At 42.0% G+C, this 15,614-nt stretch overlaps 1 protein-coding gene across 2 annotated transcripts in view; it reads left to right on the top strand.

The window, feature by feature from the left end:
- The first annotated feature begins 5,563 nt into the window (after nt 1–5,563).
- The window catches only part of SPIRE1 (spire type actin nucleation factor 1), a 160,885-nt gene continuing 150,834 nt past the window's right edge, over nt 5,564–15,614 (top strand). For both annotated transcript variants that reach the window (XM_061594984.1, XM_061594991.1), the window contains exon 1: nt 5,564–6,208. In XM_061594984.1, the coding sequence (XP_061450968.1) occupies nt 5,878–6,208 (331 nt within the window). In that variant the 5' untranslated portion in view covers nt 5,564–5,877. The remainder of the gene's footprint in view (nt 6,209–15,614) is intronic.

The raw sequence follows: 15,614 nt of genomic DNA on the forward strand, positions 1-15,614 counted from the left end.
AATACACCAAATCAAAACAACTTTAAAAACATTTTTTAAAAAAGCTTCAAAAAAAATCTTTTAAAAAAGGGTTAAATAACATACTGTTTTTTAAAAAAATATTAAAGAGCAATTCCAACACAGAAGCAGACTGGGATATGTCTCAACTTAAAAGGCTTGTTCAAAGAGGAAAGTCTCCAAAAGCCACTGAAAAGATAACACAGACGGCACCTGCCTAATATTTAAGAGAAGGGAATTCCACAAGGTAGGTGCCGCCACACTAAAGGCCCATTTCCTATGTTGTGCAGAACAAACCTCCTGATAAGATGGTATCTGCAGGAGGCCCTCACCTGCAGAGCGCAGTGATTGACTGGGTATATAAGGGGTAACATGGTCTTTCAGGTATCCTGGTCCTGAGCTGTATAGGGCTTTGGACACCAAGACTAGAACCTTGAACTTGTCCTGGTAGCAAATGAGCAGTCAGTACAGGAATACCCCACTATATGGACCTTCACTTAACGGACACTTGCGAGTACAGACATACTTACAATAGCACCATTCCTCTGTTTATGTACTTTGCTTTGCAAGAATGGACACTTAACCTTTGGTTGTGGCCTGTTCTATTGGTGGGGGGTTGGAAAGAGACACGACCACGTGGCCGCAAATCAGCTGGGAGGCGCGATCGCGATCAGCTGAGAGGCGCAGCAGCAGAGGCTTTAGCACAGGGCTTTGAGGCTCCACGTGAAGGAGAGGTGGCACAGTGGCGGTGCAAGTGAAAAAAGTAGTGCTTCACTTTACATTTTCGGTTTACGTACTCGCTCTGGACCCATTGCGTACGTTAATGCGGGGTATTCCTGTACAATTCTTTAAGCAGTGGGGTGACATGTTGGTAATACCCTGCCCCAGTGAGCAGTCTTGCCGCCACATTTTGCACCAGCTGCAGCTTCCAGACCAACCTCAAGGGCAGCCCCACAAAGAGCGCATTACAGTAATCCAGCCTGGAGGTTACCAGTGTGTGGACAACAGAGGTTAGGCTATCCTGGTCCAGAAATGGCCACAGCTGTCTTACCAGATGAAGCTGGTAAAAGGCACTCCTAGCCACAGAGGTCACCTGGGCCTCTAGCGACAAAGATGGATCCAGGAGCACCCCCAGACTATGAACCTGCTCTTTCAGAGGGAGTACAACCCCATCCAAAGCAGGCAACTGACCAATTATCCGAAATCGGGAACCACCAACCCACACTGCCTCCGTCTTGCTAGGATTCAGACTCAGTTTATTGGCCCTCATGCAGTCCACCACCGAGTCCAGGCAGTGGTCCAGGGCTTGCACGGCCTGTTACAGAGAAATAGAGCTGGGTATCATCAGCATACTGCTGACACCTTGCCCCAAATCTCCTGATCACCACTCCCAAGGGCTTCATATAGATATTAAACAGCATGGGGGACAGGATGGTACCCTGTGGCACCCCACAGCACAACTGCCAGGGGGGCGAAAGACAGTCACCCAATGCTATTCTCTGAGAGCAACCCTGGAGATTGGATCGGAACCACTGTAAAACAGTTCCTCCAATACCCATCTCGCCAAGTCGGCCCAGAAGGATACGATGGTCAATGGTATCAAAAGCCGCTGAGAGATCAAGTAAGAATAGCAGGGTCACACTCCCCCTGTCCTTCTCCCGATGAAGGTCATCCATCAGGGCAACCAAGGCCGATTCAGTCCCATAACCAGGCCTGAACCCAGATTGCGATGGGTCAAGATAATCTGTTTCATCCAAGAGTACTTGCAACTGCTGCACCACAACCCTCTCAATCACCTTCCCTAAGAAGGGGGTATTTGCCAACCGGTCAGTAGTTGTCACAAACAATGGATCCAGGGTGGACTTTTTCAGGAGTGGTTGGATCACCGCCTCTTTCAGGGCGGCTGGAACTACTCCCTCCCACAATGATGCATTGACCACACCCTGGATCCACTCGCTCAAATCTCCTCAGCAAGCTTTAATAAGCCAAGAAGGGCAAGGGTCGAGAGGACTCATTGCTGGCTGCATCATCACAAGCACCTTGTCTACATCAGGCTGCATCAACAAACCAAGAAGTTGCAGCAAATGTTGCACTTGTCACCTCATTGGGGACTACAGTAGATGTGAATGGGGCATCAAGACTATACAGAGGTGAGTAACTTTACCCTCAAAGTGCCTTGCAAACAATTTACAGTTGGCCTCCGAAGGGTCTAGAACTCCATTTCCTGGAGTTGATGTCAACAGACCCCTGACAATATGGAAAAGCTTCACCGGATGGCTACTTGATGCCATGGAGACAGAGAAGTGGGCCTTTGCCGCCCTCACTGCCACACAGTAGGCACAGTTATGTTTTACTCTTATCCGATCAGCCTCACAGCACGTCTTTTGCCACTTGTGCTCTAGCGGTTGTGCAGCCTGTTTCATTGCTCTTAGCTCATTGGTGTACCAAGGTGCAAACCGGGCTCCACAATGCTGGAGAGGGCACTCGGGGGCAGCTGTGTCAAGAGCCCGACACGCCTCGCTGTTCCACAGCGTGACAAGGGCTTCAACAAGGTCACCTGCTCTATCTACTGGGAACTCCACCAGGGCATTCAGGAATCCTGTGAATTCCATTTGTCTCCGGGGGCGGACCATCTTAATCTGTCCACCACCCCTACAGGGAAGGATCGGAGCCATAAGTCTAAACTTCACCAGGAAGTGATCTGATCATGACAATGGGGTGACATCCACCCCCCCATCTCCAGACCCTCCATCTGGAGCAAAAACCAAGTTGAGGGTGTGCCCTGCCCTATGTGTCAGGCCACTGACAACTTGTGACAGCCCCATGGTCATCATGGAGGCCATGAAGTCCTAAGCTGGAACACTAGAGGCAGCCTCCACATGGACATTGAAATCACCCAGCGCTATTGTTCTGGGCTCCTCCAACACCATAGCCAAGACGGCCTCTGCCAGCTCAGTCAGAGAAGCTGCCGGGCAGCAGGGTGGATGGTACAGCAGCAGCAACCCTAGTTTACTGTCTCCTTGCCCGACACCAGGTGCAGGCCCTCACAGCCAGCCCCAAGAAAGAGTGGTTTCCTGGTGACAGACATGGAAATTCTGTAGATCACAGCAACTCCTCCCCACCCTGTCCCTGCAGCCTGTGCTGGTGTTGCACCGAGTATCCAGATGAAAACCAAGACAGATCATCTTCTCCCAGCTATGTTGGAGCAGTCTGCACTGGTCCCAGTGCAGCTCTCATGCTGGTTGAGAGGGAGAGACAAAGGAAAGTTGTCTGCTCCCCTCTCAAGAGAGAAGAAGAAGACTGGGAAGGAACTGGGATCAGCATCCTTTGCATATCAGTCTAGCAGGAAGGGGAGAGATGGCAAGGATCAAAGGACAGGTATAGCCTAGCAACCAAGAGGTCTCCTCCCTAGCTACCCTTTTTAACCCCATGCAGCCTCAACCCACCAAGTTGGAGTTGAACCTCATACATTCCAACATAATATGGACCCAACATGAGCCCACCAACAAAACCTGCTGGAGCCAATTATCCCACTAGGCAGGCCTCTGTGAGAATTGGGAACAGTCGTATCCATTCAAACCTTTTCACACAGGGCCCATCTACTCCCCCTCCTGTCTCACACCCAGGGAGGGCCAGCCTTCTGCCAGTTACAGACTCACTCTGAAGGCATCTGGCGATTTTCTCCTATCATTCAGTTCATTGCACAGGCTCTCACCCTGTGCAGGAACTACACATGCACCACATGCACTCCCTACCACCAATCTCCTCTTGATTGGTTTAACAGAAAATAAATTAAAAAGAAAAAAAATAGGTAATAGAAGGGGGATGGCACCCTTGCCCTCAGGACTCCCCAAGGGGAAACCCCCATTGGTGGCAACCCCACCAGTGGATGACCCAAGGGCAGCTGGACTTTTATGCCTCCTGCCCCAGCCAACAGCTGCTGCAAAATTGACTGCAGCCTCTGTCTGGAGCCAGGGTCAGGCAGGGGATCCCAGTCCTTGCAGCACTTACCCAGGACTTTAGCTGTCTCAAGGGACAGCAACCCAAAGGACCAAGCACCAAGCACCAAAATGCTCAGGTACTCACTCCCAGAACAGGTCTTCTTCAGTCCCCTAGTGCTGCAGCTGTTCCCAAGGACCCCAAGGGCAGCTGGGCTTTTATGCCTCCTGCTCCAGCCAGCAGCTGATGCAAGAGGCTGCAAGATTGACTGCAGCGTCTCTCTGGAGCCAGGGTCAGGCAGGGGGTCCCAGTCCTTGCAGCACTTACCAGGGACTTCAGCTGTCTCAAAGGACAGCAACTCAAAGGAGCAAGCAGCAAGCACTTCCAGGGTAGGTCTTCTTCAGTCCCCTAGTGCAGCAGCTGGAGTTTGGACTGGGGGGGGGGGCTAGATCCACCATGCATGGATGAAGGACATACAGGAGATTGTGTTACTGATTTGTATAGTTCTGTGATAGTCATTCCAGATATCTTTTGATAAGACAGCCTAATAATTGGACCATGGTTACGCACTGTTGCTTGTGTATTTTAAAAAAAAAGGGAAGGCATATATGAACTGCTGTTCATGTGATGATCTTTCCAAGCAGCTAACTTGGTAGTTAAACCATTAAAACAACCAAAGATACATACAATAGCCTAAAACAGAAGCACCAGAAAGACCAATACATCAGATAATATACTAAATAAATCAGATTAATATATTACATAAAGGATGGCACTGAGAGCTGAAAAGAATCCAACTTGGTTCCAGGTGATCCTTCCTATGAAGAGGGTTTCACAGTTGATGCGCTACAACTGAAGAGATCCTATCACAAGTCATCACATTTCACCTATGAAGGCAGTGGGACCTGAGGCCCTCTGAGGAGGCTGTAGCTGTGCAGGTTCTTAATTTCTGCTGCTAGAATGGTAACAGGCAGGAACCATCACAGACAAGATGTAATAGGTCAAGGCCTGCAAAGGTTGAATCAGTACTAGATATACAAGCATATTTCTTTTAAAAACCACTTGCAGATACACCTCAGAAGAAAAATGATACATGTTTTTAGTAAATGGTGTTTATATTAGAGTTACAAGCTTAGTTTATGCAATTTGCTTTTATCCATCAGATAAAGCCATGTTTTGTTGAACATATGTAATGAGTGTTTGGCACTGTATGTATTATCACTTCTGTCTATTTAAATCTGTCTCACGTGCATACAAAATTTGTTTGGTTTGCATACAAAATCTGTGCGAGACCAGTGAGCTTAAGGGCTCTTTCCTCCCAAATTAAGATTTTTTTTTTAACATTTGAAATAACACAGGAATTTGTGGGTTTAGGTGGAAAGGAATGACAGGCTCCTATTAATTTACCACTGTAGCAGCGTGGACAAACTAATCACATCCTGCCGCCTGGCAATTCTCCGTCCCGAAGCCTTTGGCGTCTAATTAATTTTCTGCCCTGGGGAGATCGGACCCTCGTGGTTTAGCTGAGTACTATTCTTCCCCCTTCCACACACCTTTTATTTCCCTCTCTCTCTTTTTTGGTCTTTTTCTTGCTATCCTTGTTTTCTACCGGCAGGAGGCGGTGTAGCGCCAGAGGGAAGGAGGAGGGACGCCATTGCGTTGCTATGACGTGACTCCCGCCCTTCATGCGTTCCTCCTCTTAGTCACTGACTAATTCGCTCTGTGGTCGCAGCGGCGGCGCTGCTGCAGGCTTCTTTGCCGGTGACTGGGTTGTGCTCGACGGCTCACGCGCTTTCTTATTAAGGAAGGGGGAAGGGGTGTTGGGAGAACATGAAGGTGGCGGGCCACGGGAAACAGCAACGGCGGCTGAGGTGAGACAAGACGAGGCAGAGGACGGAAAGGGCAACCCACAGATTATTTTTCCTCTCTCTTGGAGAGGGAATGGCTCACGCCGGGGCTGCGGGAAGTAAGGAGCCTTTACCGGGCACCTCCAGCAACAGGGACTATGGAGGATACGACGAAGGCCGGGCGCTGGCGGCGGCTGTGGTGATGCGGGACGCTCTGTCGCTGGAGGAGATCCTCAAACTCTACAACCAACCCATCAACGAGGAGCAGGCGTGGGCCGTTTGCTACCAATGCTGCGGTTCCCTCCGCGCCCGAAGCCGCCGCGGGGAGTCCCCGGTTCACAGAGTGGAGAGCCCCACGGACATCCGTATCTGGAGGGACGGAGCCGTCACGCTGGGCAACGATGCCCGAAGCCCGTCGGCGGCAGGTAGAGTTAGCGTGCCAGGGCAGCCTGCTACCCTCAGTCCTCCTGCTTGGCTACTTCAGCCCAGTCTTCTCTTGTCTTGGCATCCCTGGTATTGTGCCAATTCTTTCATGTGCTGTTTTCCGCCTTGCTATATTTCCTTTCTGTAGGGATGAATATTTCCTTAGCAACGCTTCCCCCTCCCCTTCCTTTCCATTTGCCATCCTCTCCCGTCGTTGAGTGCTAGGGGTTGCACATCCCCAGTAATGCAATGCAAAACGAGGAAGGGATCTTAGCTTTTCTTCCACCATTTCTGCATCTCCTCACTGTTTTATATGAATATGGACTGCTTCCTGTAGCCTCAGGTTGACGATATTATCGCTCTCTCCCATCTCGTACCCACAGTACAAAAACGCTTCTGTTCATCTTGTTTATACATCTACTGTTCTATCTTCTCCATAAACTACGGCATTTATGTGGAGACCTTACTATTTAGCAGTTTCTTATAGTCCCTTACCTCTTCTCTGTAAATGTTTTTCTTTCCTCTCTGTTGGGTTTGTTAGGTTGAAATCTAGAGTTCTCATATCAACAAAATATTTTCTACCCTTTTAAATGCACCATTATGGCTGAATGGGTAAACAGTTTTGAGTCCTCAGGCTGGTTTAATTATACTTGAGTAGATGCCTTGGTTTGTGCATGAGAGACTTCATTTTTGCTATTGGATTGCAGTTTTTAACACTGCATTATGGATGACTGTATTTGATTTTGATCGACAGTTTCTGACAGATGGAGGCTGTGTCTGACTGTCTTATGTATTTACCAGAATTGCTCTGGCTCCTTTTTCAAGCAAGAATTTTCACTGCTCCTGCTTAAAGAAAGCCTGTAAAAAAAAAAAAGATGCAAACCTGCTCATGTAGGTCAGCATGACGATTGGGGGAGGGCACTGCAAAGCAAAACAAAGAGTGAGAGCCCAGGCATGTTGTTAGCAGGAGGTTTAATGTCTGTTGGCTTTGTGCCTTTGTTTTGTGTGTTTTTAATCCCAAACAAGTAAGGCTGCAATTTTAGACCAACTTATTTGGGAGTAAATTCCACTGATATCAATGGGCTTACATCATGGTCCTATACACATCTACGTGAAAAAGAAATTTATAAGAAACAAGGAGGCAGAAATACATACTCTACTTTTTTTTTTCAATTAATTTTTATTCTAATTTTCAAAACCAAAATAATACAAAAAGAAAACAACACAAATCAATAACTAATACAATACAAAAAAAATACATATATATAAAAATATTGACTTCCGATTTGTCATAGTTCAGCTATAAATCTATAATATATAACAAACCTATCTCTTAATAGATTATAAAATCACCTTCCTCCAGCGGTTATCTTAGTTGGTTTCAAATCTCATTAACATCATATCATTTTAATATTCCACAAAAAGTCAAAGAGAAGTTTCCAATCCTTGAGATATATATCAATCAATTTTTTTTCTAAATAAACATGCCAATTAATCCAGCTCATCAAATCTACTAAATCCAGTAATTTCAAAACACTATAATTCAACTATAAATCTATAATATATAACAGACCTATCTCTTAATAGATTATAAAATCACCTTCCTCCAGCAGTTATCTTAGTTGGTTTCAAATCTCATTAACATCATATCATTTTAATCTTCCACAAAAAGTCAAAGAGAAGTTTCCAATCCTTGAGATATATGTCAATCAATTTTTTTTTCTAAATAAACATGTCAATTAATCCAACTCATCAAATCTACTGAGTCCAGTAGTTTCAAATCGCTCTTCTGTCATTATCCATATTGGGTCCATCTTCCATCTTTACGCACCCAAAAATCTTGCTGTCATAGTCATATAATAAAAGTCTGATAGGAATTTCCTCCATCACAGATATTTTCTTACCATCAAATCCAAACGTAACACTGAAGTATTGTTTCAAAGCCGCATCTCTGCTCCTCTTTTCCACATGATACACTAGTACATTTCTTGAAGGTTTTTCCATTGACACAAAACAGGGATTAATTCTATTAACTTTCTCCATTTCAAGTTCCATGAAATCCTTCCAGTCCAGGAATTTTTTTGAACCGATAATATCTTTATCTCCAATCTCTTCAATTCCTTCAGAGACAGCGCTGTATTCCAAACTGTAATATTTATCTCCAGGATCCGTCACAACCAGGAAATCCAAATCTTTTTTCATGTCCATATTTAAGCCAATCTCCATAGATTGAACCTTGCCTTTAATTTCTCTTCCATCCTTTTTTTGTTTTCCAGATCTATCTTTATTCTCCTTTCTCATAGAATCCTGAGTTTCTTTCAGCTCCTGTCTCATTTCATGAAATTCAGTTCTCCACGCTTGTCTATTATTTCTCAGTTCTTGTTTTATTGAGTTAATCCCATCCATTATTTTCTGAAGCATGTCTAGAAATAAAGTCCCTTCTTGTACATCCATGATCTTCTTAATTGCCATTCTTAAAACCAAAAGAACAAAACTCCTTCAATTTTCAATGTCCCAAGCAAAGAGCAGTTTATTTCTTTATCCAGTTACAAAGGAGTTAATCTTTCCAACCAACGTCACACGCTAGACAGTCCTTATCTCTTAAATGTCCAGAAGTGCAAAAACAGCTTTTAGTTCACAGCGTTCAAATAACTAGTAGCAGAGAGAATGAGCAGATTCGTCAACAACAACAACAAAAAAATAGATCAGAAAAAATAGTCCCTTATATATATTACACAAAAGTCTTGTAAATCAAAAAGATTTCTTATCTCTCCCAATCAGAAAGCTCTCATCCGTTGTAATCTTTAAAACGCAATTTTCCATGTCAGCTTTTTGCAATAAAAAAAAAGATAAGCTATTTATATTTTCTTCCCCCTTAGTTCCGTAAATAAAGAAGGAAAGTCTTACCTCATCTAGGTTATCTTAATTGCTGTTACTTTGACAAATCTCTTTAGCTATATAGATAAGAAAATGATAAATGTAGACAGAAGGTTTGCCTGCTAGTCCGTTAAAAAAAGAACGGGTCACTTATCCAGCTGAGCTAGCATAAAATCCTCGCTCTGTCTGAACTGCTGGAAGACAGACAATTCTGACGAATTCCAGGCTCCAACAATCAAAACAAAACTATGTGGCAGATCTCACGCTTCTTCCTTATCCTGAAGAAATCATCCCCAGTCAGAAAAAACCCTTCTGACTGAATTTAAAACTGGATAAGTTTCATCCAAGACGGGAGCCCGTCTCAGAGGCAGCACAGGCGGAGGGATCCTCCTGGGAAGTCCAGAAATACATACTCTACTTTGTATAACATTGATTTACTTGCAGTCCCCAGCAAATGGGAATATTAGTATAGTCATATAATTAACACAGGAAATAAAATATGACATGAATTCCTCTTACGTGAAATATGTTAAACAGATACGGCAATTATGTATAACACACACTTTATGTCCATGACTAATGTAATACCATATTACTTTGGCCTTATATATCTTAGCATGTACCTTCAAAATATCTATTATACTAGTTAGCTTAAACATATTTTTAAAACCCAGGTAAACATCCTAAACCACTTTTCAAAGTCAGCTCAACATAAACTCATTCTAGCAGCAAACATATTTGCCTGTCATGTTGTTGGTCAATCAGCAAAGCAATACATATGAAAAGTGACACATAGCATATATCATAAGGATCCTGTGTCTGTTGTGGATTGTTAGTGGACTTAAAAAAACAAGAGTTCAAGTAGTAATAAGACTTTAAATGAAGGTACTTTTATTTAAAAATTAGGATATGGTATGAAATTTGCTTCTTCCATTGTTGTAAGGAGAACAATAAGAAAAATTACTGTAGAGTTTAACGTCAGCATGGTTCTCAATGTTGAGCCCTCCATAATCTCTTTCAGAAAACATTAATGGATTCTTAAGTTCTATAGCACGTACTAGATGGACTTTTTACTGGCTGAGGAATACAAAATACAAACTTTACGTATAGAGTAATTTTACATCACTTTGAGTAAGGATTTGTTGAACTTCCACATTTAAGAGGTGATATGATAGAAATGTATAAAAATATGCATGGAATAGAGAAAGTGGATAAAGCAAAGTTTTTCCTCCCTGTCTCATAACACTAGAACTCATGGACATCAATGAAGATCAATGTTGGAAGATTCAGGACAGACAAAAGAAAGTACTTCATCACACAGCGCATAGTTAAAACTATGGAATTCACTCCCACAAGAGGCAGTGATAGCTGCCAACTTCAATGACTTTAAAAGAGGATTAGACAAATACATGGAGGATAAAGCTGTCAGTGACTACTAGCCATGACAGATATGCTCTGACCCCATAGTCAGAGGTAGCATGCTTCTGAACGCTTGCTGGAAACTGTAGGAGGGGAGAGTGCTGTTGTACTCAGGTCCTACTTGTGGGCTTCCCATAGGCATCTGGTTGGTCACTGTGAGAATAGGATGTTGGACTAGATGGGCAATTGGCCTGATCCAGCAGGCTGTTCTTATGTCAAGGCACAGCACTTCCAGGTTAGAGAATGCAACTCCAAGACAGATTTTTACCTAAACACAACAAACAACAAATAAAGCAGGTAAAGCATGACTTTAAAAAACAAAACAAAAAAACTAGCCTGCTAGGAACATTCTGTATTTGAAAACTCCTAGTGCTAGCTGTGATTTGTGAAACAAAGATAATGGGTAATATCCAATGTTAATCATGCTCAGAGTAAACCCACTGAAATTCATGGACAAGTTAATGCATTTTAGTGGGTCTACCCTTGAGTATGACTTAGCTGGGTATCACCCCATGTCTTTTATCTCTTCATCCCTTTAGGTAATATCCTTTTAACATTTCTTATTCCCCAAATGGGATAGCTAATATTGTTTTAACATTTCTTATTCCCCAAATGGAGAATACAGCATATTCCATTCAGTTGAAGATTTAGTTTTGGGGGTAATCTTTGAATCCAAGGAAACAGAGGGTGCCCAAAATTAATAATATCTCACTACTTGCAAGTAGCATAGCTTATTCAAATTGCTAAAGGGAAGGAGGGTTTGTTGTAATAGAGATGGGTTATGTTTAGAGTTTCATCTGAGATTCTGTCAGAGCAGCCACGTGCTCTTAGTCCACACACAGCAACATGACTCATCTGTCATAGCATTGAGAAGAAGATGGCTTTTCCTACTTATTGTAGCATTTTCTACTTGTCATGGGATCCAAAGATGGTGACAAGAGAGGAGCCAAAGAAGGTGATGGGAGATGATCCAAATTAGCAGCAAAAAGCATATGGAAGTGAGAAGTGCAGAACCTTTCCCCACCAGCTGCTTATCTTCAGAAAAGCATCTTGGGGGAGCAAACCTTCCTTATGATGTAGTATAAGAGTGGTCTTAGGACTGTTTTTTCATGTCACTCCTTACTGCACTGTGTTAGCCCAATGGGGTGGCATGCACAGAGCTGCTGCCACCATGAAATGGTCTTGGCTAATAATCTGAATATATACCCTCTCAGCTGATGTGGGACAGAGCAATATTCATATTTACATTTATAGATCATTTTGGCTGTCATTATTAATCCCTTGGAAACATTTCAACTTCACTGAGAGGAAAAAAACCCCTTTATGATGGTTTCTTTTGATCTGCTAATCCCATATAGTTTAGACGATGACAAATTATATTTAAGGGCAGCCATAAAGATTAACATTGGTTATGAGACCCTGTAAAATTATATGTATTAAATTTATCCATTAGAATAAATACTGGACATAGTTATCTAAGATGCATATTTCAGTGATGCAACTTGCTATGTTTTTCATTAGTTAGCAAGCAAGAGTTAGAAATGTATCTGCAGCCAAGTCCAAACTGTGTTGATACAGATGTATATCCATCTAGGCACCATCAAACTGATTAGATGCATCTTTATTTCTCACTGGAGATGTACAACCCTGTCAACAGCCAGTAGTTGCCTATGACTTCAACTGGATCAGGGTCATTGTTAACAAGAAAGGAAGCAGTTACTAACTTTTAACATTTTAATGAGAATTTGACAGCTTTTGGTAGAGAATATTCAAGTTTTCTTTAGGACTGTGAAAAGATACAATCTGCCATAATGTCATCTGAGCTGATGAAACAGCAAATACAGTAGACTTTGAATTAGGTTGCAATTCTATGCATACTTGTATGATTACAGTGGGATTTATTTCTGAGTAAGCATAAATAAAGATAGCTCTTATCTTGATACCCAACTCTTCCATTTTGCTTAACCTGATGAAAAAATGGCAAAACATACATATTTGTATATGTTATTGCTGGAAGGAATTTGAAGATCAGATAGATGTGATCTTCTTCAGAGAATGCTGATCAATTGATCCATATCCCACAGACAAAAGTGGGTGAATGAAGACAAGTACTACTAAGTAAATAAATCCAATGCAGATAGTTCCAGCAAGCAAGCTATACCATAATGCAAACTGCAAGAGAAGGTGAATAAACTTCAGAATTATTAGAAAATGTTATCTAGGATAATTTTTTTTCTGCAAATATGGTCAAAATTGGATCTTGAGCATGAAATAACATATAGCCAACTTCCCTTTAAGGTCTACCTTAAAAGATCATATCCAGTTCTGATTGCCCTTGAACCTCCAAGGGAAGAAATTTCACCACCTCATCTTTCAAGTCTTTATATGAAAGGATATATAACATTCATAATCCCAGTAGATGACCAGTGAGGTTCAAATTAAAATGTGCTAGGTAATTGTGCTAAAATACAAGTGGATTAATAAGAAAGTCAGTCTTCATCATTCCCTTTAATAGAGAACTCAGGTGGAGAGTGCTGACAATGTTGGAGTTAAAATGAGGCCAATGAGAATGAGGTATCAACATGCTTGGAGGAACTGTGTGGTTTGCAGAAGAAAAATACTGAAGAAGGCAATCTCCAAAATAACCTAATGAGGATTGAGCATTGTCAGTAGCCATAGGATGTTGAGTGTCAGTTGGAAAAGAAAAATACTAAATTTGAAAATCTCAATAAAATATATATTTTTAAAACAGAAAAATGAGAAACTGGGGATGAGGTGTAATGCCTTGCTAGAACCCCTAGCAGCTTCCTAGAGGGGAGGGCATGGCTGGTTGGCAGGAATCTTAAATTAGGGCATTCTAGGAAAGTGGGGGAAATTTTCCATCCCAAGGACCACATTTCTTCTTGGCAACCTGCCAGGGGCCACATGCTAGTGGTGGATCAAAGTTAAAAAGTGGACAGAGCAACAAATGTGACTCCTACTTTTGTACAATAGGCTACATTGCAGTCATGTACCCCAAACATGAGGTTCCCCACCCCATGTTAGAGTTCCCTCTAATAGCAAACTCAGGTGTTGACTGCTGGTAGGACTGGAGCCAAAAACAGGGATAGTGAGGAACAAGAGGGAGGTTTAGGCATGTTTCAGTAAACCTGGGCTATGCAGAAGTACAAAATATTAAAACATACACATACCCAGTGAGAACTGACCATGCTCAGTAATCTCCAGAAGCCACAGAATGAGTATCAAAGGAAAAATGGAAAATTGGGATGAGTGAATTGGCCTGCTTGAGCCCATTACAGTTTATAGTATCCTGGAGGAAGATATGGCTGGTGGCGCTCCCGTTAGGAGGTGAGGATACACTGTAACATTTTGTTGCAAGTCATTAGCGTTAATAGAAGAAGAGAGTTGAAACCTTCACAAGGTAGCATCAATGATGTTGCCCTCCCCATATAATCCCATATAATCCTACAAGCAGAAAACTTGTGGAGCAAGAAATATGCACCATAGGAATGTACCTGAAGAGCAGAAATGTTCCAGTGACCTGAGTTACAGTGTTAGTCTCTTTGTAAATAATTACCTTGCATTAAATACTAAAGGCATTGGTGCTCTAAAAATACCGTAAATAAAATTGCAGGGTCTCAAGATGGAGAATGGAGCAGTTGTTTGATTTAAAGTAGTTCTACATGGAAAATAAGCTAGAAATTTGACTGTTCAGCATCTGTTATCTATGATACAAAATTGGGAGGGATAATGTTTTTAATTTTAGCAATAAAATTCATAATGGTTACATGGATAAAAATGGCAGAAATAAATAGTTCTTGTGATGTGTTTAGGGGTGATTATTGTTTTATAAATGAAAGCCTGCTATAGAGCAATCTTATACTTGCCTACTCAGTAACAAGCCCCATAGAGTTCAATAAGACATACTCCGTGTCTATAGGATTGCAGCTTTAATAATGCAGTACTTCTCTGAAGTCATTAGACCCTCCTTAAGGAAGCACTGGATCCTCACATGTCCTAGGCCAGTTTCTGTTTGTCTTGATTGGCACAGGAACACTGATTCAATATGGTGTAAATGGTTAGGTGGTTATGCTTTGTTTTGCTGCTTGACAGTGCCATAAGTAATCATTAGAAATTCTTTTCTGGAGAATCTAAAAGCATTTAATGGGGTAAATAAATGTGGTCCCTCCTGTTTTGTTGAATCTCATTTCTGTTCCTGGTTCAAGACCTTCTAGACTAAAAATTACTTGAATCAAAATGTGTTATGTAAAACTACTAAAGACTTAAGACAGTTTCAGAATACTTACTCTGTACTTCCTAGCTAATAAAATTAGAAACACATTCTATGATAATAGAACAGAAGTTTCAACAGGTTATTTGAAGACTAAACTTATACCTGTTTTAGGCACTAGAAACATGTGGTTTGAGTAGCCGCTGCAAAAGCTGGTATTTTCATCATTCTTTTTTACCTGGGTTTTTTTTTCAGTTGAGATCAGATTCTTAAGGCAAGCATCAAAATATTTTCCTTCTTTGAGCCTGGCTTTCAAGATAAACTTTGCTGGTAGGAGAAAATCCTTATACTGAATCAGTCCCATTTGTCCATCTAGCTCCATATTGTCTACACTGACTGGCAGCAGGTCTCCAGGGTTTCAGGCAGGAGTCTCTCCCAGTCCTACCTGCAGATGCCAACGACTGAACCTGGAAACTTCTGCGTGCAAAGTAGATGCTCTACCACTTTTCATTTTACTGTAATCTCCTATTTCTCTTACTCACTTTGTGTATATACTTAGTGAATTTTTCTTATTGTTCTCCTTACAACAATGGAAGAAGCAAATTTCATACCATATCCTAATTTTTAAATAAAAGTAAAGACACTGCCCTCTCCCACTTTCCTTCCACATTCACACTTCCCATTGCTCTTCTAATGAAAAACTGCATTCACTGCAAATACACATTAACTGACTTCTGTAACAAACCAGCAATCACTCCTTTTTCAGTTGAGATCAGATTCTTAAGGCAAGCATCAAAATATGTTCTTTACAAATACTTCTGTAGAAACTGAGTCATAAATTTGTGTGATTCAGTTAAGTATCACATCTTCAAAGTCAGCAG

Source organism: Rhineura floridana, chromosome 1, assembly GCF_030035675.1.
Source record: "Rhineura floridana isolate rRhiFlo1 chromosome 1, rRhiFlo1.hap2, whole genome shotgun sequence".
Lineage (NCBI taxonomy): Eukaryota > Metazoa > Chordata > Lepidosauria > Squamata > Rhineuridae > Rhineura > Rhineura floridana.